Raw genomic sequence first — 25,553 nt, 5'->3', positions numbered from 1 at the left:
CTTTTTGTTTTGTATATATAGACGTGACCCAGTCGTTCAGTCTTTTTGTTTTGTATATATAGACGTGACCCAGTCGTTCAGTCTTTTTGTTTTGTATATATAGACGTGACCCAGTCGTTCAGTCTTTTTGTTTTGTATATATAGACGTGACCCAATCGTTCGTTCTGAATGTTCCATTCCCACACTGGCTGGCAACGTTCTTATCCCTTGCTTGCTAGGTAGCCAACTACGGCTAACTTACAGTCATGTCAAAAAGTGCATCCAGAATAACAGCAAAGTAGCTGCATTTGTTTAAGCTGTTATCTAGTGTTATTTATTTGGATACATCCATAACAATGAGCTAATGAGGTCCGATTTCGGCTGGCATAGAACACGTGCTCACTCGTCACAACACTTCAGAGGAGCTAGTAAACAACACAGCTAACACAATCACTTCAAACTGAAGCTAGAAAGACTGCAAACTATCTGCACCTCGTTTCGTTTTACCTTTTTACTCCCAACACATTCATTAAAATTGGTCAGCTGGATACATTTAAATAATGTTGCAAATGTCGGCAAGACAGATAGCAAGGTCTATACAAATATCTGCTGTTGAAAACTAAATGTTAGTCTAAAAGAAATGTGAGATCATGTCAGGATGCTTTTTATAGTGGAGATCAAGTTTATAAATTGACTGGCTGGGCTGATGAGACAGTGGATTGTGCAGTCAGATGGAACAGAGTAAGTAGGCATTTTAATGTCACAGATTTAGCAGGTGGTAACTTGTGGAATAGACACAGCTGGAATGCGGTTTTAACCAATCAGCATTCAGGATTAGACCCCATCGTTTTATAATATGCAAATACATGCTAGAACGCTCCAATAGGATCTCTCTAATTGTTGCTTGGCTCTGCCCACCTTGCTTGTTCTGCCCACTATGCTTCATTTGCTCCCATTGAAAACAACACAGATAAACTAACTTGGGTTAGTTATAAATATCTTTAGTAGAACAATAGAACAATGATACAAATCTTTGGTATTATCCCAGAGTTTGTAAACCTACTATACAATCTTTGGTATTATTATAGTAGCTTAATGTCCATGATGCCCCATTTGTGTATTTTCTTTTTAAGGAGATTTCGCCATTTTGACATCTTATATTTGGCATTTTCTTAGTTATCTTATCCTTCATCAGGCACAAATGGATGTGTGTGGTATGGCTCAGGAGTTAGCCATGATTGTGATACTGTAGTCAGTCAGTCACAGGCACGAATGGACTGGCATCTTCCTTCCAAAAACAAGTGTGATTGCACTGTGGCAAAATGTTCACAGCCTTTTTCTGTATTATCACATGATTGATTCTGATCATATTGTGTTTTGTAATCACGCTAAACTGTAACCAGAATAAGTGTTTGTGTGCGGTTCCCCTTTGTCAGCAAAAGATGGCAGTGAGAACAAAGGAATCCTTCTTTGGACCTCGAGTATTGAGTATTGCAGTGATCTTAAAGTGTCAACAGGGGGCGCCCATATGGTGTTACCAAAGATTTGTGTAGCTAAACCGTATTCGGTAGTGTTACAGTTTGCCTCTTAGCCTGATTCAGGTGCAACTTGTCTTCCTGTTGTAGAATAACCCACATAAATGTACACAGTCACCTTGGGTTGAAGAGGTGTGAAATATATAATGTTTTTATGTTGCACTTATAGCATCACCTTCATGCCTGTGATGATGACCGACATACTTGGGAGTATTTGTTCACAACACACACACACACACACACACACACACACACACACACACACACACACTTATTCAGTCAGAGGGGAAGAGGACTTGCATGCGTTCTTCAGATGGTTGACTTCGTCTATGGGCCTCAGTGCTCACAGATTAAGTGTGTGTGTGTGTGTGTGTGTGTGTGTGTGTGTGTGTGTGTGTGTGTGTGTGTGTGTGTGTGAGAGTGAGTGAGTGAGTGTGTATGCATGTATAGTGGGTACACGCTGCAGATACAACATTCTCTGTCTTGGCATGCACATTAGGATGTTAGGATGTTTGATTCATTAGTGGTCTGTTCCAGTGAGTAACTGTCTGAGACACGACTGAGTGATGTGCATCCTTTGGCCAGGTTGTTGGTGAGGGGAAGAGAGAATGAAAATATTAAAAAGGGTTAGTGGAAGAGAGGAAATGAGAGAGAAAGAGGCAGACAAACATGTTCAATCAATAGACAATATTGGTTGTATTTCATGGCCATAGAGAGACTGTGGGTGTATATGCTGTAGAGATTACTGTAGATCACAGGAGGTTGGTGGCACCTTAATTGTAGAGGTCAGGCTCGTGGTAATGGCTGGAGCAGAATAAATGGTATCAACCCATGTGTTTGATGCCATTCCATTAGCTCCTTTCCAGCCATTATTAAGAGTCGTCCTCCCCTCAGCAGCTTCCACTGCTGTAGATGACCATGCCAGATAGAAACAAGCTTTGTCTGTCAGTAACAAATGGCACCCTTCTATCGGCTCCATTCTCTCTAGATTTAAACGGGGGCTTTCTGGTGTTGATACGTGTTGAAAGACAGAGAAAACATTTATTTAACAATTATTGCGAAAGGGAATTTCCAAAATGGCTTCAAAGAAGATGGAGGGGGGAAAAGTTGGACATTAACTTACATGGTTATGTTGTCGGGTTCTTCCCTAAAAGAATCATTACAAAATCATGATGGTGCTCTTTCTAAAGGATATCCACCACAAGGATTCAAGGGTGCTCTTTTGTTATGTATTAGTCAGTGACACAACAACCACCAAAAATGTAATGATTACAGTTATGCAAATTATGAATTGGAGTCGATGGAATCTGGTGAGATTTGTACAGCGGGACAGAGCAGAACAGGTTGTGCCAGCCTGGTGATTACCAGGGTGTGTCTGTTCTCTTCTGTATTCTCACAGTTCGCACACGCACAACACACACACACACACTCTGTATCCTGCTAGCATTGCCACCTGGCTGGCATTGCCAGTTAGGTTAAGGGTGAAGCACTCTGCCATATTGGCAATGGTGTGGTGCAGAGGAGCCAGAATTTACCACTTTTGGTCTACAATTACCATCAGTAATACCAAGTTTACCGGCTTTAAAACCTCTCAATAAGCTGTTTCAGTCACGCAGCTACAGTCATTCCGAAACAGCATATCAATTAACATGAATGTCACTATGACTACACACTCAGATTAACTGAGTTATAACAACATGAGAACATGTTGTTTGAAGCAGTTGATTAATTAGATTGTTGTAGGCTATAACATCACAATAAAATAAATGATTTATGCCATAGCTGTGAAATACATTTTTAGTTTCATTTGTCCGGAAGTGGTTATTGTGTGAGCCTGTGTGCATGTGTGATTTTAGTGGAAAGACACTAACGGCACAATAGACAGTTTGGAAGTGCCCACTGGGCGAAAACTGGTTAAATCAACATTGTTTCAAACTCATTTAAACCAAAAATAGTAATGTAAAGAGTGAGGACGTTAAATAAATGTGGATAACTGATTGGATTTGCAAAAAGCCAAACATTTCGCTTTTTTTTCACCTAAATTGAATGACAGGGTGAAATATTTGGTTGATTTTAAGGTGAATTCACGTTAGTTGACAACTCAACTAAATGTAAATCAAAACTAGATGTTGAACTGATGTTTATGCCCAGTGGGTGGCGTGTGTGTTTTCAGAGGAACCCAATAGCTTTACTATGGTTAGTTTGGAACAGGTGAGGGGTTTCTTACTCAGAAATGAAACCATATGCATATTCAGAAGACAAACAGAGACTGGTGACTTGCATTAATGAATGTGGTTTGTGCAGAATGGAGCAGAAGATGATTTTCCAATCACTTTTTCCACACAATTACATACAAATCACTGATAATGACTTGCAAATAAGCAACACTTGTTAATATTACTGCCTCATCATGCAAGTGGTTGCAAACTAACATTTAGATGGTCAACCCTGGTTCAATTTGCAGTCCAATGAGTGCCCGACAAAACCAGTGCCAACTCATTTCCCCAATCTGTGTACTCAGCTTTCAAAACCCATACAACGTCTGAATAACTAACACAGGAAGTAGGTACTGAGCATATGGGTAAACTACAGGGCAACCAAGACGTAAGAGAAGCACCCTCAGACTCAGGACCAATCTGCCTCTTCCCCTAGTAGACATTCATCACTGTGCCTCATGGTCTAACTTTGTCATGTGGTCCTCTTTTTTCCTCATGCTTCCACCTCATGTGGCCCTCAGACGAACCATCAAACAGGCAAACCGTCAATACAGGACTAAGGTTGAATCCTACTAGACCGGCTCTGGTGCTTGTCAGGATGTGGCAGGGCTTGCAAACTATTACGGACTACAAAGGGAGACCCAGCCGCGAGCTGCCCAGTGACGCCTACCAGATGAGCTAAATGCCTTTTATGCTCGCTTCGAGGCAAGCAACACTGAATCATGCATGAGAGCACCAGCTGTTCAGGACAACTGTGATCATGCTCTCCATAGCCGATGTGAGCAAGACCTTTAAACAGGTTAACATTCACAAGGCCGCGGGGCCAGACGGATTACCAGGACGCGTACTCAGAGCATGCGCGGACCAACTGGCAAGTGTCTTCAGTGACATTTTCAACCTCTCCCTGACCGAATCTATATTAACTACATGTTTCAAGCAGACCACCTTAGTCACTGTGCCCAAGAAAGTGAAGGTAACCTGCATAAAAGACTACCACCCTGTAGCCATTAAGTGCTTTCAAAGGCTGGTCATGGCTCACATCAACACCATCATCCTGGAAACCCAAGACCCACTCAAATTCAGATATCTCCCCAACAGATCCACAGATGACGCAATCTCAATCACACTGCCATTTCCTACCTGGACAAAAGGAATACGTGTGTGAGAATGCTGTTAATTTACTACAGCTCCGCGTTCAACACCATAGTGCCCACAAAGCTCATCACTAAGCTAAGGACCCTGGGACTAAACACCTCCCTCTGCAACTGGATCCTGGACTTCCTGACGGGCTGCCCCCAGGTGGTAAGGGTAGGCAGAACACATCTGCCATGCTGATCCTCAACACGGGGGCCCCTCAGGGGTCCGTGCTTAGTCCCATCCTGTAATATCTGTTCACCCACGACTGTGTGGCCAAGCACGACTCCAACACCATCATTAAGTTTGCTGACGACACAACAGTGGTTGGCCTGATAACCGACAACGATGAGACAGCCTATTGGGAAGAGGTCAGAGACCTGGCAGTGTGGTGCCAGGACAGCAACCTCTCCCTTAAAGAGAGCAAGGCAAAGGAGCTGATCGTGGACTACAGGAAATGGAGGGCCGAACACGAGCCCATTCACATCCACATCACCAACAAACTATCATGGTCCAAACACACCAACACAGTCGTGAAGAAGGCACGACAACACCTTTTCCCCCTCAGGAGACTGAAAAGATTTGGCATGGGTCCCCAGATCCTCAGAAAGTTCTACAGCTGCACCATCGAGAGCATCCTGACTGGTATGGCAACTGCTTGGCATCCGACCGTAAGGCGCAACAGCGGGTAGTGCGTACGGCCCAGTACATCACTAGGGCCAAGCTTCCTGCCATCCAGGACCTATAAACTAGGCGGTGTCAGAGGAAGGCCCAAAAAATTGTCAAAGACTCCAGTCACCCAAGTCATAGACTGTTCTCTCTGCTACCACACGGCAAGCGGTACCGGAGCACCAAGTCTAGGTCCAAAAGGCTCTCGCTAGCGGGATCCGTGCGCTAAGAGGTTGACAGCTTCTACCCCCAAGCCATAAGACTGCTGAACAACTAATCAAATGGCCACCCGGACTATTTACATTGACCCCCCCTTTGTTTTTACACTGCTGCTTTTTACACTGCTGCTGCTCACTGTTTATTATCTATGCATAGTCACTTCACCCCTGCCTACATCTACAAATGACCTCGACTAACCTGTACCCCTGCACATTGACTCGGTACCGGTACCCCCGGAATATAGCCTCGTTATTGTTATTTTATTGTGTTACTTTTTCTTACATTTTTTACTTTAGTTTATTTAGTAAATCTTTTCTTAACACCATTTTCTTAAAACGACATTGTTGGATAAGGGCTTGTAAGTAAGCACTTCACGGTAAAGTCTACACCTGTTGTATTCGGCGCATGTGACAAATAAAAATGGATTTGATTTGGAATAGTCGTTTTTCATTAACCATAATCAATCAGATTTGTTACTGTAACCTCACAGCGCTGACATGATTTGCAATCTGAAAGTGATATGATGTAAATGTTTAAGGAAAATGACGCTCTGTAACGTGATAACCATTGAATGTGAAACATAAGTAGATGAAATGTGAGAGAGAAGTCAATATACTCCCTGTCCCTCCCCAAGGCTGATATGTGAGTGTCTCTGAGGAACTCTAGGGCCAGTACTAATGGGTTGTGTGGCCACAGTCACGGCATATCACATGATTCAAAAATAATGAACAAAACCCAGTGACTTTATTTCAGTCCACTTTATTTAAAGATAAAACAGGACATACATATATCGAAAAGAATTCCGAAGTACAGACACTTACCATTACACAGACATTTACACATAGAAACGTAAACACACAGAGAAAGACACACACACGCAAAAATGGGGCTCCCTTATGGAACAAGATGTTCTAAAACTGCAAAGGAAAACATAAGTCATTTCTCAAAAGCTAAGTCATCTTGGCTCAGCAAATTTATGACCACAAAAAGAACATGTACTGGTCAAGCCATGATTTCAGCTACTTCTAAATACAAACCCTGAAGCAAAAACAAGAAAAAAGCTGTACTAATAAAATGCAACGTTAGACAAAAAAAAATCAGCTATTGAGCAATAGTGGAAAATGGAAAGAAGTATGTGAGAGAAAAGAGAGAAGTGTAAAGTGGAAGTAGGAACTATCTGAGGTGAGGACTGTGTGTACCATAGCAAATACTGGCTGGCTGTCACAATGGAGTGTTGCAATAAGGTGTGTGCCTTCCTGATTCTCTGGAAATTCAAGGGGATTGAGACAAACTCCAGAAATCCCTTTTAACAGATAGGCAATGATACATGCACACATACATACACACACACACCGATCGGACAAATTAACGGCAATACATTTTAATTTACAAACAGATATACATATATAACCACTTTAAAAGAAGTCAACAAAGAATACATCAATAAGAGAGCGAATAAACCAAACTTATGTCTAAAATATTTTGCAACAAAGGAACAATAACATCAGACCACACAGCTCAAAATGGGAACCGATGCTTCAACAATGACAACAACCACAGACGGACAAAGAGAAAACAGGATGCTGGTCAGATGAAAGAGCCCGAAATGTCAGACAGCCTACAGACTGTTGTCGCCTTGCAATGTAACAGCCAACACCAGTCTGATAAGCTATCTGACAGGCCGAGAGAGTGACGGACATGCCTGAGACACAAACACACACGTAACATGAGGAAAGAGGAGGAAAAAAATCCTTCCATTACTTACCCTGAGAGAGAGAGGCTGTATTTGAATGGGGTGATTAGCAGAGCTGCAGCAGACTGGAGGGAGGCTGAGGCTCTGTGCGTTCAACAGTGCCTCTCTGTTTTGAATCTACTCGAGTGATTCGTCTCCTGGCTCCGTCACTGGGGCAGTGCAGCGAGTTCATAGGAGGGTTCACTGGAGGTAACGCCACAGACCCGTTTCACTGCGCTCGCTCTCTTTTTCTCTCCACTCGCTCCCCCCCCCCCTGCCTGTCCGCCCGGATCTCCCAAACCAACATACCAGGGCAACAGTACAAAAAAATACCAAAATAATTCACAAGCAATTATGAAAAATAGGAATCTTGGATCACAAGCCAGCTGACGTTATCCAACAAGCATAAGACAGAAAAAAGTAACATATTGATGACATAACATCATTTTAAGTGCTGCCCTTCCTCCCAGAGGAATTGTGAACATGAGCTTGCGGAGCATTCAAGCTTTACATGGGAGTTCAGAGAGTGCAGAGGAGTCTGCTGCATTAACACACACACTGTCTGAAACTCCCTCCATAGCCAGGCACTGAAGACAAAGGAATCACTTACCACAAGCTTCAAACCAGGCACAACCCCTAAAAGATCATATCAACTAAACAGATACCACCAAACACAACTTGTGATCCGAATGAAAGGCTCTATAAGGAAGAGAGTTCCAGAAGTGGCACAAACACAGATCTGATTCAATCCATCAGTGCATCTGGTTGGTTGAGCAGCCCCAGGTCTGACTCATGTGCTCTCTTATTGGAAGTAGAAAATAACTCCAGACAAAGGGACCAGCAGAATGATTCATGGACGATTTATGAAGTCTGATCCAAAGGTGCTCACTCTGTGGAATTTTACAGCATAGAAATGACATCAATAGTAGTATAGGTACAGATAAAAATCAAGTGATTTAACTCCCTGTTTTGATTTATTCAGATCTATCTACATCAGATTTGTAGAAGTGAAGTTATGAAAATCCTATATTAGCATAGCTATATTTACAAGATGTGCATTCCATGTACATTCCTTGTCTATCCCATTTCAGTTGAAAAAACAACAACAACAAAAAACACAAACCCTAATAAATGAACTGGGAAAATTCAGATTAGGCCTTACACAACTAAAATAATATATAACATCAGTCCCTGCATTACAGTGCACACACCAAATAATTTAAGAAAAATAAAACCGATCCAAGCCAAACATAATTATTTAAATAAACAGGCTCTATGATAAGACTATCCGTTCTAGTCGTGGAAGCTGGACCAAAGAGTACTTAAGGCCTCGCAGAGGAGAATCAGTGCCAGTAGCTGCTGACCCACCCACACACAGTCACTGTAGAGCTGTTCAATGAAATGGATGTCCTATCCATACAACACCACACCACATGGCCATGCACCTACCTTATTGTGAACAACCACTGAGGAAGCAAAAAACTATGGGCCATCATCTCTATCAAAAAATCCTGGTAAGCAAATAAATTAAGTCCAAGTTCCATGTAAACGGATAACCTTCAGTATCACTACAGAAACAAAGAAAACGGTTACTTCATACAGATGGATATCCATCGATCGATAACATGGACGCCCATACTTCGGATTATGGCAGTTTGTGTCTCATTGGAGATTATTGGAGACAGAGAAAAAAAGAGGAGGATACAGCAGGTTTGTGCTGAGGGTTTTTTGACCGAGAGCCCAGAATGTGTGCTAGGCTAGCTGCTCTTCTCGCTTCTTAGTGTTGCCTTCACTTGGTTTTCCCCTCAGAGTACATCTGCTGCTGCTGGCGCTTGGCATAGCTCTGGGCCATGGAGTTGACGATGGAGCAGACAAAGAAACAAACCATGACCACGATCACCTTCTCAAAGACCCACGACAGCCAGTTTTCATCCTGCAAGAAACGGAACAGAAACAGAAGGGGCGAGACCCTGGTCACTATGGAGTCAGCCTTCCCCACGTAGTCCCTAGCATCTACAGCCTCTGATGCTAAACTAGAACCTATGTTCTATCTGAGTGGGATGAGATCTGCTCCCACATCCATCCATGTGCAGGACACAGAGAGATCAGTGGTAGTAAAAAGCAAACCCGCCAAACCTCCTCCCTCGCCCCCGGTGACCCCAACTGGCAGCCTCCGTTTCCCCAAAGTTAAATTGCCTCGCTTTTCTCCTGTAACTGCAGGAGGTTCAAGTTACAATAAAAAAAGGAACATTCTTCTAGAAACAGCCTTAATCTCTCGTTGTGCAACTCAAAGTCTCTCCTTTCCCTTTCTCTCTCTTTCTCACTAGCCCGCACATCGGATGAGGAGGAAAAAAAGAAAAATGTTTTCAATTAATCATTTCGAGAGTGAGGGAGTGGGAGAGAGAAAGAGAGAGAGAGGCAGAAGGAGCGGGAGAGGGATACAGAGCGAGAAAGAGAGAGAAAAAGAGAGAGAGAGAGACATTTTTTTTAAGCTTTCAAAGAGATACGGCTCCAGCTACAACTGGCTCTTTTTGTTCCAGACAGATTTTTTTAATGGATTGTCAATGCAGGGCAGGGGGGCCCCGCCCGCCCCCCAGTCATCACTAGCAGTGGGTTCAGGCGGGGCACTCTGTGACAAGGAGGAGTGACTGAACACTCACACACTCCCCTCCACTCAGACTAAGCATGACTCAGCACACCTACTGCTAACACTGTTAAGTGCTAATAGTGCTACACTGCTAATAGTGCTATAGCCAGACCCTACACTGGCCCCCTCTCCCTTAGCCCCAGCCCCCTCCTAGCCTGTCCTCAGCCTGCCCAGCCCACCATGCACCCAATGAACCCTCTCTCTGTCACTCTAAACGCTGCCCAGAGGCCCTGAGAGGTACAGTACTATTACATTGCTACTGCTGGACTACAGTATCATCTCCACTGTATATATTCATCCCACTACTGTAATAGAAAGAGTCAGGGAGAGATGGGAGGATTACAAATCTGAGAAAATTAAATATGAAATAAAAGTGAAAAAGAGAGAAGAAAATGAGATTGAAAGGAAAGCGAATAATAAAAAAAGTAAATTATTGAAAGAGAGGGAGACAAAAAAGGGAGAGCAAGATAGAGAGAATATAAAGAAAGAAAAGTGGAGGGAGTGTAAGAGAGTGAGAGAAAGAAAGTGAGGGAAACATTCTTTAGAGAGAGGGCCTCTCAATGAGGGAGGTAGTGAATAGAGCAAGGCAGTAGAGTATAGTAGAGGATGGGCCCCTGGACGAGGTACTTACGGCTGAGGTCCCCTCTCCCGCGTGGAGGTGCATCTTGGCTCTCTGGGCCTGCAAGTACTCCCTAAAGGGCTTCTGTAGAGAGGAGCCCAGCACTGGGACAGCACTGCCACACAGCCAACAGATAGAGGGAAAAAGAAGGGGAGGGAAGGAGGGAGGGTGGGTGGGATGGAGGCAAGGAGAGAGACAGAGGGGAGGGAGGAGGGGAACACAGAACACGTCACATCATTGTTACTCACCACCAAGCCAAGGGCAGCAACAAAGGGAGACATGCTGTCCTGCCTTCCTTCTCCCTTCCTCTCTCCCTGCTTCCCTCTTCCACACAGAGAGCGAGATAAACTGTGCATTCAAACAGCTCATCCCCACAGACAGGAATTCAGAACAGACAAAAAAAAAAAAGAAATAGTGAAAAAGTACAGGATGTACTGAGAGCTACATATCCTAACACTTCAGCTTGTTTAAGAACAAAAAGAGAGAATAAAAAGAAAAAGGGGAAAAAGTTGGCTTGTCCTCTAAGTCCACAGACACACACACACACACACACACATACTCCGGCTCTGGAAACCGCACACACACTCTGGCACACATACACGCACACATCCGCAAACCCGTTCAACTCCCCTGCAGTGCTCCTCTCCTCTCTGCTGCAGCGAGCGAGGAGAAATGAATGACTTCTCAGAACTCTCACATTTATCACCAGCGGTTCCTGTAAGAACTGGTTCCAGCCAATTAATGAGGAAGTGAGTCGTGCCTGTGTCATCACTGGCTGAGAGAGGGGGAAGGCCCTGCCCTCTACCAGCCATAGGATGAGGAGGCTGCTGTAAGACAGCCCATATTAGGAAAACCCTTTACAAGATTCAGCCACCAACTACAAGCACACTACCACCCCCCACCTCTCTCTCTCTCACACACACACACACACACACACACACACACACACAAAGAAGAAGGAAGAGGAACAGACAGAGAGAGACAGATAGAGAGAGCGGCAGAGAGAGAGAGAGAATGCTGGCCCATCCCTAGTCAGGAGTTAGTGATTAATCACTAAACAAATACATACTAAAGACCTTACACTATTTAGTGTCACAACTTTGTCAATTATAACCCATTACCAACATTGTTAAAAGCATTCCAACTCCTGATTATAAAGGTGAAAATTCTACATCTGTAACGGTGGTGTGGGGATGCCATGTTCCAAGACACAACTCAAAGTGCAAACCGTATGTTCACAAAGGCTGTTGACTTCATAGGACCGATAAGTTTCTCTTTCAAACTCTTTAATTTACGCACTTCCCACACACTGAACACACACGTGTGCGTGTTCTCTCTCACACACACACACACACACACACACACACACACACACACACACACACACACACACACACACACACACACACACACACACACACACACACACACACACACACACACACACACACACACACACACACACAATCTTCCCACTCATTGTGTGAGAAAACAAGAGTTGTCACAGCAAGCATTTTAATTTGCATGAGTTTACAACAGTTAAGTTTATTTTAATCATTAACCAAACACAGAGTTACGGATATCCTTGTCATGAATAGACAGAATAAAAAAGACTGTAAGTGGCAAAGAAAATCCTAAAGATGGATCATGCTCACCTGACCCAATAGAGAATGCACAAAAGAAGATCCAGAGGAAGATGAGTGGATTAAAGATTCATCCCCTCCACCATTCATCCTACACATTCTACAGCACTTTTTACACACATAGAAACCAAACCGCTTCCTAAATGCTAAATAGTACAACAATAAGACAAATAAATACATTCAAAATCAGATCAGATATTCAATTTCCGACTGACTGAAACATAAACTGACAAGAACAAAGAGAGCAAGTCAGGGTTTGAGAAATGGCGGGCTCAATTCATGTCCTGTACGATGAGCAACACTGAGTCATGAGCCTGACACCAAAACTTACAAGTTGACACAAACTCAAACCTAACAGTCACAAATATGTTTTAATACCTCAGGGCTGTATCTGTGTGTCTTTACGTACATAAAACTGCCTGTTTTGAGCTTTTGGAACTATCACAAACTTTCTAGAACATTCTACAGACCAATGCTTTGTGAACCTTCTGGACTTGTGTTGTACTATATACCTGTAAGTATGTTTCAAACCATATATTGTGCTGTATTTTTGTAAGAGGCACAGACAGTGATTGTAATATATTTTTGTAAGAGGCACAGACAGTGATTGTAATATATTTTTGTAAGAGGCACAGACAGTGATTGTAATATATTTTTGTAAGAGGCACAGACAGTGATTGTAATATATTTTTGTAAGAGGCACAGACAGTGATTGTAATATATTTTTGTTCAAGGGGAATTGTAAACGTTACATTCAGACAATGTGAGTATGTGGAATCTGGAAAATATAGAATTTCTGAAGGTATGCATTCAAATATCTGTGATTAAAAAAAAATGAAAAAATGTGATTTACTCTCTGTGAGTTTTTAAATGAAATGTTTTCTCTTCAGTTATTTTTGTAACCACACCCTGAGTTTGCTGGCTCTTTAATCATAAGCGGGAGAATGTGGCAGTAGCCGTATTTCAGTAAAAGTCTAATAAAATAGTGCTATTCAGTAAAAAATACATTCCTATTATTTGCTTAACAGCTACTGAATAAACCTTGTAACCACCATGTTTGTTGAAATCATGTGGTTTACAATACTATAACATAAAGATATTTACTATAGAGCAACAGTGTGGGTGGAGAATAATTATAATTCAATGCAAACAAGAAAAACCTAGAAAACCAAATTGACACTTTTAGAATTAGCCTAACAATCAAATATAAAAAGAGGATTTCCCTATTAAAGAGGAATATGGCTTATCTAGTTCCCGTGATCAGTCACAATTGATCCATATAGATTCTAGCTAAAAAAACGCCACTCGATTTCAAAATAAAATGTCTCTCTAAATGAACAACAAGCAGACATAAGTGTCAAGCAACGGAACAAAAACATATCACACATTTAAATGATAGATTTGAATCATGTCATGCATTTACTCTATAATCCTAAATCTATTAAAAGCATGAATCTAATACAAATAACTAAGGAAATTAACCTAAGCAAAGTATAAAATCAACCACAGATTCTACAATCAATAGTAGTCTATTTCTTGACTGTCTTCTACCTTTAGAAAACTCTAAAACCAATGGTCAAAAACATGATTTTAGTACTTCAGGACTCTATCTTTGTGATTTTGTGATACAGTATCTGGAACTTTTGCAAAATAATACTTTTCTGAACATTTTGTTTCTATAAAATCCCTATAAAATATATATTTACACATCAGTGTATGAAATATTCACCAATTTCTAAAATCAGTTTGTTTTTGCATGTTGGTGAAGAGATGCTACTGATTTAACTATTGCTGAACAAATGCTACATTTAATTCTAAATGTAATTTTCCACATTGAATGAGATAATTCTATTTTCAATAAACCATAAGAAAGGAGTCGAAATTGCAGTAATATTATGTAATCCAACGAGAGAGAAAACATTGCAATTTTTCCGAAGGGGGGACAAAACGATTCAAATGTGCAGTTAAAAAAATATGTCAACATCAAACACCAAACGTAGCATACATTTTGTCTACAAATTTTTTCAGATAATTTTAACTATTACTGAATTAAGAAAACTCAAACATGTACTAGATCAGACAGGTCTTCATTCAGTGACTCACAATATACCAGAGCCTACATAAATACATCTGACAAAAAGATTCAAACTGAAGCTACATATAAAGTCCTACAATAATCTACAAATGCATAATAAAGCCCAATTATATGCGATCAAAAGTTACCAAAAGCCTTCAGAGCTAAGATAAATAAATCAATGTTGTTGCTGTTAGATTTAAGGTTAGATTTAATCAATATGCAACATTGAGGGCAAATATATAGCGTCATTGACCAGAAGAGGTGGTATGTTTGGACTACAGAGCCCACGCTAAAAAAAACTATCTGGACATAACATGGGAGCAACAGCTATTTGATGATGCCAGGTAGGACACAGGGGGTGACTTGAAGACTTGTAATGCATCACTGACCTAACAGATCACCTTCCTTTTTACATTGATATACCAGATCAGCTGCTGTGCCACATTTGGGTGTACTAACTCTCTTGTTAACTTTATGAAGCCTGTATTGATCCATTTAAATGAAGTGATGCATAGATTCATGCAGGGATGACCTTATCAAGCAGATGATGAGTCTCATTTCTCCTCATCCTGTGAGCTCACATCTCAGGTCAGTGGTGGGAACTGAGGACTGACAGATCTATGGGAGGTATAGGTATCATCACACACACTGACACACACACTGAAATATACAACAACTGAAGCAAACATGCATGCACACACAGTGACAGACATACACACACACACTCCATACGCTGACGGTGACGGTCAAACGGTCAAATCGACAGTGTTCTGTCTAATGATGGGGGAGACGAGAGGCTGTGACTAAAGCCCTGCCAGCATGATTGACTGGGGGGGACCTGTGGACATCCACATGCGGACAGGTAAGAGATAGGGCCTAGGCCATACTTAGAAGAATGGAAATTACTAGTACCTAATGCATGATATGTAAGAAACGAGTCATGCCAAATCAGATAACCATGGTTTCATTTCTCCCCTGGCTGTGAAGGTCTATTTACCTACCCACTCACAGCCAAGTCACATCAAGGAGGAAAATGTCTACTTATTGATAAATAACCAGGGAGGTGTAGAATGTTCAGGTGCTGAGCCATGTTCTTAACATCTCACAAGGAGACTTGCTTCCTTAACGAAACCACCACCAATACATCCTCCTCCTACATATTGGACAAAACATTAAAGAGTTCATTTGTGACCATCAACAACGGGCCATTTTGTTATGAGCTATCATTTCCTTCTGTCGCGTATATTATATTCCCATTTTCTTTGGTGCGTTCATTTCCTTCAAACCAAATTCTACAGAACATGATTCAGAGGTAACCTATGACCCCTGGCCCCTTGTGAAGCTGCCTGACACACACACACACACACACACACACACACACCTTTCTCTCTCTCACACACACACACACACACACACACGACCACAAGCAGCCACAATACACACATGAAAACTAGTGGCACAATCATAAATACCCACACACACACACCCAACCCAGGGGCAGGACATGACAGCGATAGAGAACAATTCTCACATGACAGCGAGCACAGCTAGCTAACCTCTGGCCAGGTCCAACTGGTTACAACATCACAACAAAGAGCTTAGGCAACCGTTAGTGTTACTCAACACAACACAACACCGTCAGGGCCCAAGTTCACATCAAACATAACACTTCTGCCAGTACAACCAGATACAGCCAGAAACTCAGGCTTGGTGTTAATTGTATTGTGTCTGTCTGACCTGAGACAATGAAACCTGGAAGTCTTTGTCACAACTATGAATATCTATGATTAAACCACTCATCTAAAAGGTTTCCGTCTAATTTTACAATTATAATATTTCAATGTACAGTTTGTTGAATATGTAACACAAACTGTATAATTGTTGTTATCTGGTAATAATGGCATATGTAATCAGGGCAGGTGCTCATATTTTTCTACTGCTCCTCTAGCTAAATTGTCCATGTTGTGTATTACAGGCCTTCATTTTCTACAAAAACACATGGACTCATCACACATTGTAGGCTAAGCCAGGGAGAACCAGAGATGAAAGGGAGTTAGTTAAGTATCTCTGCTACAACCACTACTAGACTAGATGAATCAGCTAGTTAGCTAGGCTATGCTGTCAAAACAGGCTAGTCTTTTCTGCAGTTGGCCCCTTCACCCCTGTGCCTGACCATGAGACAACAAACGCTAACAACTCCAAAGTAACCTTCTACTGGCGGTATTCATTTCTCCGCTCGGCGTCGGTGGGGTCTTCATGCAGCAACGCACCACCGAGCTCGCAGGGGACTTCATGCAGCAACGCACCACCGAGCTCGCAGGGGACTTCATGCAGCAACGCACCACCGTGCTCGCAGGGGACTTCATGCAGCAACGCACCACCGAGCTCGCAGGGGACTTCATGCAGCAACGCACCACCGAGCTCGCAGGGGACTTCATGCAGCAACGCACCACCGTGCTCGCAGGGGACTTCATGCAGCAACGCACTACCGTGCTCGCAGGGGACTTCATGCAGCAACGCACCACCGAGCTCGCAAGGGACTTCATGCAGCAACGCACCACCGTGCTCACAGGGGACTTTTTTTCAAGATTATCTCCTTTGATAGACAATTTGTTGCATTTACAGTTACAAGAGAAAAAAGAGAGAACACATTTGTAATTTGTTTAAAAAAACACCACCAATCAAAAGGGCAGGTTCTCCAGCACAACTAGAACTCTACATGTGGACATGCCAGCATGTAATAATGGCCCATGTAGGGAAGCAATGATCCCTGATAATGATTTGTGAAGAGTGTAAACATTTTTTTTTGAGTTACGGTGAAAATAATGTATGTGTGACTCCATGTCTCACTGTGTCAGTCTGATCTGGTCCCGTTGAATGACTTCAATCACTAAGGCATGGAGCCCACTCCTGGATGAAGATCCCCCTAGTCCTACCCAGCCAGTGTGTTTATCACAACTCTGCCTGCTTTCTTCTCAACTATCTGTGGCACACACACACACACACACACACACACACACACACACACACACACACACACACACACACACACACACACACACGCACACACACACACACACGCACACACACACACGCACACACACACACGCACGCACACACAATCTCTTTCACAGACATACTCTCAGACAAATTCACAGAAAGGAGGGAGCACTAAACAATGAAGGGAGGGAGGGAAGAAGGGATGAGATCATTTCTTTTTTGGAAATGACTTATCAGCACGGGTCTGCAGGGAGGGACTGCCAGCTAAACACACCGTCTGCCCCCAGGGGTGCCCACTGCCAGGAAACAAAGAGCACCAATTATATATAGCACTCTCTTATTCCTGTCACCTCACATAGTCCCATAAAACAGCCCCCAACAACCACCCGGGTCTGGGCCTATGAGTGGCTGAAGAGGTGTGATGAGGTGAGAGGTCTGTGTCACTCAGTGACTGTGCTGGCCTTTCCAGAGGTAGGGTGTGGGTAGTGGCATGGTTGACTGACTCAGAGGGATAGAGACAGCCATGACTAGCCTGGCCAGGATTCCCAGTTGGAACGCAGGAGAGGCCAAGAGGAGGGGAGGGAGGCAGGGGAGCAGGGGGTATGGGAGAAAGCTAGAACCAGAGTCTGCCTGGGCAGATCTGATCCCATTGATCCATTTAAAAAAAAAAAAAGTTTTATTTCACTTTTATTTAACCAGGTATCGATGGCCACACTACTGAGTCAGAGACACTCCACCTAGGTTGAATATCTCCCATGCTATATTTATTGTTGCAAAAAAAAACAGTTAACAAACTAATTATGTAAGTAACAAATCTATGACTGACCAATGCAGAATGTGTGGCTTATAGAGTATGCAGTGAATAATGGGTGGCTGTGTACGTGCGGCTCATATAATACATTCACCTTGTTGATCATCTGCTTTGACATTCCACAGATCAACACATAGGTTACTATGGAGCTGGAGAAACCCACAGGCTGCAAGACAGTCTTTCACTCTAAAATGGTGTACAATATGTTCTTACTTTCATTACATGCAGAAAAAATAACAACACATTAACAAATAGCAACCATTTAAGATAAATATATTATTCTCACTCAATTCTAATATTTTTATTGTCAGACCTCGGAACAAGGGAGAGAACGTGGTTCAGCGGTGAATCATGAGGAGTTTTTCGGTCTCCCCTTTGAGCACAGTAATAGTCTCAGGTTTGTGGCTAGGTTGTGCATACGCTTTGGGCAGGATGCGTCTGTCTGTCTGTCTAATGTACAGACAGCCAGTGAAAGTACTGCTCATGACCTACTTTATTGACCTTGCCCCTTCCTAACACCACAACGATACAAAATAGCAATTGTCTATTGCTTTACAACCACTGTTATTGCCAAAGATGAAAAAGTATCTACAGTCCCTTCAGAAAATATTCAGAACCCTTGACTTTTTCCACATTTTGTTGTGTTACAGCCTCAATTTAAAATGGATTACATTGAGAGTGTGTGTCACTGGCCTACACACACTACCCTATAATGTCAAAGTGGAATTATGTTAAAAAAATATATTTTTACAAATTAGAAGTGAAAAGCTGAAATGTTTTGAGTCAAGTATTCAAGCCCTTTGTTATGGCAAGCGTAAATACGTTCAGGAGTAAAAATATGCTTAACAAGTCACAGAAGTTGTGTTTAATAATAATAGTGTTTAACATGATTTTTGAATGACTACCTCATCTCTGTGCCCCAAACATACAATTATCTGTAAAGGTCCCTCATTCGAGCTGTTCATTTCAAACACAGATTCTACCACAAAGACCATGGAGGTTTTCCAATGCCTCACAAAGAAGCGCACCTATTGGTAGATGGGCCAAAATAAAATAAAAAGCAGACATTGAATATCCCTTAGAGGATGGTGAAGTTATTAATTACACTTTGGATGACGTATCAATACAGCCAGTCACTACAGAGAAACAGGCGTCCTTCCTAACTCTGTTGTCGGAGAGGAAGGAAACAGTTTAAGGATTTCACCATGAGGTCAATGGTGACTTTAAAACAGTTAGAGAGTTTAATGGCTGTGATAGGAGAAAACTGAGGATGGATCAACAACATTGTAGTTACTCCACAATACCAACCTAAATAACAGAGTGGAAAGAAGGAAGCCTGTAAAGAATAAAATGCATCCTGTTTGCAATAAGGCAACTGCAAAAAATGTGGCACAAAAATTAACTGTAATTTTTGTCCTGAAAAAAGATATGTTTAGGGCAAATCCAACACAACACATCACTGAGTACCACTATATATTTTCAAGCATGGTGGTGGCTGCATGAATACCTGTCATCGGCAAGGACTAGGGAGTATTTTAGGATAAAAAGAAACGTAATAAACCTGAGCACAGGCAAAATCCTAGAGGAAAACCTGGTTCAGTCTGCTTTCCAACAGACACTGGGAGACAAATTCACCTTTTATAAGGACAATTAAGGCCAAATATACACTGGAGTTGCTTACCAACACGACACTGAATGTTTCTGAGCGCCGTAGTTACAGTTTTGACTTAAATCGTCTTTCAAATCTATGGCAAGACATGGAAATGGCTGTCTAGCAATGATCAACAACCAACTTGACAGAGCTTGAAGAATGATGTGCAAATACTGTACAATCCAGGTATGCAAAGCTCTTAGAGACTTACCCAGAAACACTCACAGTGGTAATTGCTGCCAAAGGTGATTCTAACATGAATGACTCAGGGGTGTGAATACTTCTGTATTTAATTTTCAATCAATTTGCAAACATTTCTAGAAACATGTTTTCACTTTTCCATTATTGGGTATTGTGTGTAGATGGAGGAGAAAAAATGTAATCACAACAAAATGTGGAATAAATCAAGGAGTATGAATACTTTCTGAAGGCACTGTGTGGTCAATCAAAACATGAAAAAAGAGGAACTACATTTTGATTCTCAATATAAATAACCTCATATGTTCCTTTAAAAAAAACTATTTAACACCATTAGATGAAGACCATGGATAAAAATGTTTGTGAAGCTCTGATAATTGCAAAATCACCTATTAGTACTATCAAGTTAAACATTCTTCCAATCATTTAAAACAAGTCTAATAAAGTATATCACCTATCTCTTCAAACACAAATTGATAACAGGGTGTTAGAGGTACAAGAGTAAACAGTTGTTATTCAGTCTCTTTGTATGGAGAAATTAGCTGTAAATAATCCCTATTTAGATACAAACCCCTACTAAAACACACCCTTTGACTTATTAGCTTGACTGTCATTGTTCTGATATCACTGCTCTGTTTGTGTTCATGTTGAATGAGTTGCCTTGGAGCAACATCCTGCCCTGCCGTGTGTTCTGGTAACAGACAGACAGCGCTGTAAAGCAGGCCTGTGACTCAGGACACAGGGTGAACAGAGGTGGACTGGACGGCTCTTTGATGACTTGTCCTCCATCTCTGGGGAGAGGTGCTCATACAGCACTTCATATTGCATCATCAGCATCATACAGACAGAGCATCACTGTACACAACAACAGACCACAGGCTGATACTAACCTATCCAAAACACTCACATCATGTTGACTAAAATCAGACAGGAATTGTGTCGTTATGTCAAGTCATAACAGATTTGTTGTTTGTTGCTAATTTAATCAATGATGTTGTACAAATGACAAATACTTGGGGGAACAGGAGACAAAAACAAATGAATCAGGGATGAATAAAGCAGGAAGTAGCATGCCGTGCAATGATGATCACGCCAAACTTAAGGACACATGACACCGGACCCAGTGCATTGATCTGACCACCTACTTCACCCCCATCTCCCCCACTCTTACTTATCTGTACCTTAAACACACACAGAGAACAAAACCCCTTCACAGGCCTTCAATGTGATAATGACCACATACAGTACCAGTTAAAAGTTTGGGCACACCTACTAATTCAAGGGTTATTCTTTATTTTGACTATTTTCTACAAGGCAAAGGATGGCTACTTTGAAGAATCGAAAATATAAAATATATTTTGATTTGTTTAACACGTTTTTGGTTACTACATGATTCCATATGTGTCATTTCATAGTTTTGATGTCTTCACTATTATTCTACAATGTAAAAAGTTGTAAAAGTAAACAAAAGCCCTGGAATGAGTAGGCGTGTCCAAACTTTTGATTGGTACTGTATACATATCACCTATATCATACTTTCCTACTGACCTCTTGCCAAGTCGACCTTGCAAAAGAGGTTTTCTAACCTCAAGTGTCTTTACTGGTTAAATAAAAGTTAAATAAATAAATACAAATATCACTTATAACTGTCATTTAATAAGTCATAATATTTTATGTACTTAGTGAAGACCACCTGGATTCTGGACAGACCGAGCAAGCTCTCCAAGTCCTTATGTATTTCTCAAACCCTCTCCGATTGAGAAAAATCTATTTTTTGAGGGAGCCAAGCGCTGTAATCATAAGAAGAGGAGATGAGTAAAGAGGCTCCCCGTTGTGACTTGCATTAAACTTAACGACTCTGTTATAAAAACCGTCAACCCCAATCTGGCCCTCTATCACTCTCTCCTCCACTCTGACCCATCTCTCCTGTCCTCCTAAATGAGAGATCCGACTGTGTTTCCTCCTAGAGAGGCCTGGCCCGGCCTGCCACTATAGGCTTGATAAATGCCATCTTCATGAGGGCTTTTCAGGTGATCCATCACTCCCAGCCTTCGTTCTCAGCAGACAGTGACTAACAACTAACAACATAACTTTGATTTGATTTTGGTATTGCTAAAAGAATCTTGTGAGAGGTGAGGAGTCACCATAATCATCCAAACTTGACCTACATTTAATTCATCGCCTAGGCCTAAAGTTCACCTTCATTTAGAACACTTACTTAGTATCTGGTAAATTCCTGATAGAATTTCTGAGGAAATTTGGATAATTCTCTGTCAGATCTTTATAACTGGTCAGTTACTGATACAAACACAATTAGCCCAGGCACACATCACTCTCTCTCGCTCTCTCTCTCGCTCTCCCTCTGCATCCTCCAAGCCCTCCCTATGAGCAGGGCTCAGTGCACCCTGGTCTCAATGGGTTCCCCTGATTAAATAAAAGTTCAATTTTAAAAAAGGCTCACAGGGTTAAGCTTACTGTAGTTTAGTGTTAGTTGGTCTGGGAGGCAGGGAGTCAAGGAGCAGGAAAGGCCATCTGCATGGACATTGTGCTGATAATGTGCTCCACACTAAGAGATGGACTCACATGGAAATTAATACGTTCTCATGGAGAAGATCCCTTTTCCCCCATTCTCTATCCCTGCCATTCATAGGGAGACCCCCAGTCAGCCTGGTTTTTCTCCACACCAGCCCCAGCCCCAGCATCTCAATGGACCTCTCACCAATAATCCCCTCCATTGACACACAATCTGAGGGATTACTGAATTACAATACACTACATGTTACAGTGGCTGATTGACCGCGGTAGATGGGCTTCAATCAAAGTGATTGATTATCATCCAGGGAATTCCCATGCTGCGTTCAAGATCTAAAAACAGTAAGAACAGTAAGTGGGTAAAAATGCTACGAAATAACACCCACACCCACACACACACACCCACACACACACACACACACACACACACACACACACACACACACACACACACACACACACACACAACATGGACCAATGTTTTTTTTGCTGTGAAGTGAACCACATAAGCTTTCTGAAGGACATAGCCACAATGACTCAAACCGTATGGACAACTCAGACTTAGACCAGAAATGCCGTAGTCTTGCACTGAATCAGTGTCTGAAACTATACAATATAATCATCATCATCAAGAACCCTTTCATTCCCACATGTCATCTCATGTGATCTGGCTGTTGTGTTGAATAGCTGGCATAACCCACCAGTCTCACCACTACTCCAGCTTAAATGCACAGCCGTACTGCTAGGCAGATGACACACAGCTCTATTTACCAATCAGACCCAGGGACCAAGCTAAGGTAGCTACCCTTCACACGTGTCTTGCTGAGATCAAATGTTGGATGTGTGACAAATTTCTCCAGCTCAATGATAGGAAATCAGAGGATGTTTTATTTGGCCCCCACCTTGCTAGAACCCAGATTGTAGATAACCTTGGTAATCTGTCCACCAATGTAAAGCTTACGTTCATAAGCCTTGGCGTTTTCTTTGACCCTGACCTAAACCTTGAGCTGCATGTGAAGAAGGTTGTCCAGTCCTGCTTTTATCATCTAAGAAATATAGCAAAAGTCAAATATTTTACTTCAGTCACTGATCTAGAGAAAGTTATACATGCTTTATTTCCTAACTCCTATATTACTGTAATTCTTTGTATACATGCCTCAGTCAGAAACCACCCCACCTACAGTTAGTTCAAAATGCTGCAGCTCGGCTTTTTAACAGGCACCCGAAAATGTAACCATGACACCTATTTCAGCTTCTCCACACTGGCTACAAGTCACTTTTAGAAAACATTTTATGAATGACGTTTAAGCCTAGGCTTGGTTTAAACCCATCCTATATTTCAGATCCTTTATCTCCCTACGAGCCAGGACGCAGCCGGAGATCCTCTGTCAGGGCGCTGTGGACCATTCTAGACTGGAGATCAGGCTGCTTCTTCTCTTTCCTCTCCATTTCCCCTTCCTCCTGTCTTTGATAGTACTTTTATTTTGATGTTGAAGCACTTTGTTACTTATATTGAAAAGCTTTATACAAATAAAGTTATTATCATTATTACTGCAGACATCAAACATCCCTTTAGGCTGGGGCTGGGGTGGAATTAATACAGTATCTAATCACTGAGCTCTCATTACTGACGCTCATCAAGCATGATTAACACAGGAAACCATACAACCTCTCCAGTTCCAATAAATAACTTACAATGATGTGTGTTTTCCTCTGGAATCCCAACCACACTGACTAGTCTTTTATCAGAGATAACAAGAGAGGGAAGTAAAGGGGGATGGTAACAAAGAAACGTGCTGATGATCTGATTACACCAGAAGAGTCATTGTGACTTGGGGGGTGTCATGATGAGTCTGGTGTGCCAAGCAGCTGTGGGACATCATATCATACAGGAAGTAGCATGATAAGCTCTATCCACTGTGATTCTTATATGAATGGTTTGGCAACACTAAACAGGGATAGGATGTGATGAAAGATTATTTATGGTTGTGGTGTGCTGGCACTCTTACCAAGAGATCAAAAATGTTGGTCTTTATTTATGATTGCTCTAGACTTCAATCAGAAGCTAAATGAGATGAGAGAGGGGCACATTCTGATCCACCATGACAACCATGACAGGAAAAGCATTCTCTTTTGATGAGGAGACATCATCATAAGTCATCAAATATAATATACCGGTGGCTTCAGTCTTATCAGGACCACCACATCATATAAAAGCTTTCTATTATGATTTAACAATACATTCAAAAAATATTGAGATGTGTTGTATGCCAAGAGCAAGTTCTGAAAGCAAAATGGATGATATACGATCAAGACTATCCTATCAACAGGGCATTAAAAACTGCAATATCTTGTGTTTCACCGAATTTTGGATGAACAACGACACGGATAATATAGAGCTGGCTGACTTCTCCATGCATCGGCAGGACAGAGAAGCTACGTCTGGTAAGGCGAGGGGCGGGGGTGTGTGTCTATTTGTCAATAACAGCGGGTGAGCGATGTCTAATATTAAAGAAGTCTCGAGGTATTGCTCGCCTGAGGTAGAGTAGCTTATGATAAGCTGTAGACCGCACTATCTACCAAGAGAGTTCTCATCTATATTATTCGTAGCGGCCTATTTACCATCACAAATCGTCGCTGGCACTAAGACCGCACTCAACCAGCTATATATCCAAAAGCAAACAAGAAAATGCTCATCCAGAAGCTCCTAGTGGCCGGGGACTTTAATGCAGGCAAACTCAAATCAGTTTTACCACATTTCTGCCAGCATGTCATGTGCAACCAGAGGGGAAAAAATCTAGACCACCTTTACTCCACACACAGAGACGTGTACAAACCTCTCCCACCATTTGGCAAATCTGACCATGATTCTATCCTGAGAAATCCTGCTT

General features: G+C 41.9%; 1 protein-coding gene across 5 annotated transcripts in view; it reads right to left on the bottom strand.

Moving 5' to 3' along the window:
- Positions 1–8,330: 8,330 nt before the first annotated feature.
- The window catches only part of LOC139418257 (vacuole membrane protein 1-like), a 107,215-nt gene continuing 89,992 nt past the window's right edge, over positions 8,331–25,553 (bottom strand). For all 5 annotated transcript variants that reach the window (XM_071167577.1, XM_071167576.1, XM_071167574.1 and 2 more), the window contains 2 exons: positions 10,763–10,865; positions 8,331–9,417 (listed from right to left, as the gene is read on the bottom strand). In XM_071167577.1, the coding sequence (XP_071023678.1) occupies positions 9,274–9,417; positions 10,763–10,865 (247 nt within the window). In that variant the 3' untranslated portion in view covers positions 8,331–9,273. The remainder of the gene's footprint in view (positions 9,418–10,762; positions 10,866–25,553) is intronic.

This window comes from Oncorhynchus clarkii, chromosome 10 (genome assembly GCF_045791955.1).
Source record: "Oncorhynchus clarkii lewisi isolate Uvic-CL-2024 chromosome 10, UVic_Ocla_1.0, whole genome shotgun sequence".
In the NCBI taxonomy this organism is placed as follows: Eukaryota; Metazoa; Chordata; class Actinopteri; order Salmoniformes; family Salmonidae; genus Oncorhynchus; species Oncorhynchus clarkii.
This window is presented reverse-complemented; position numbering and strand designations above follow the sequence as displayed.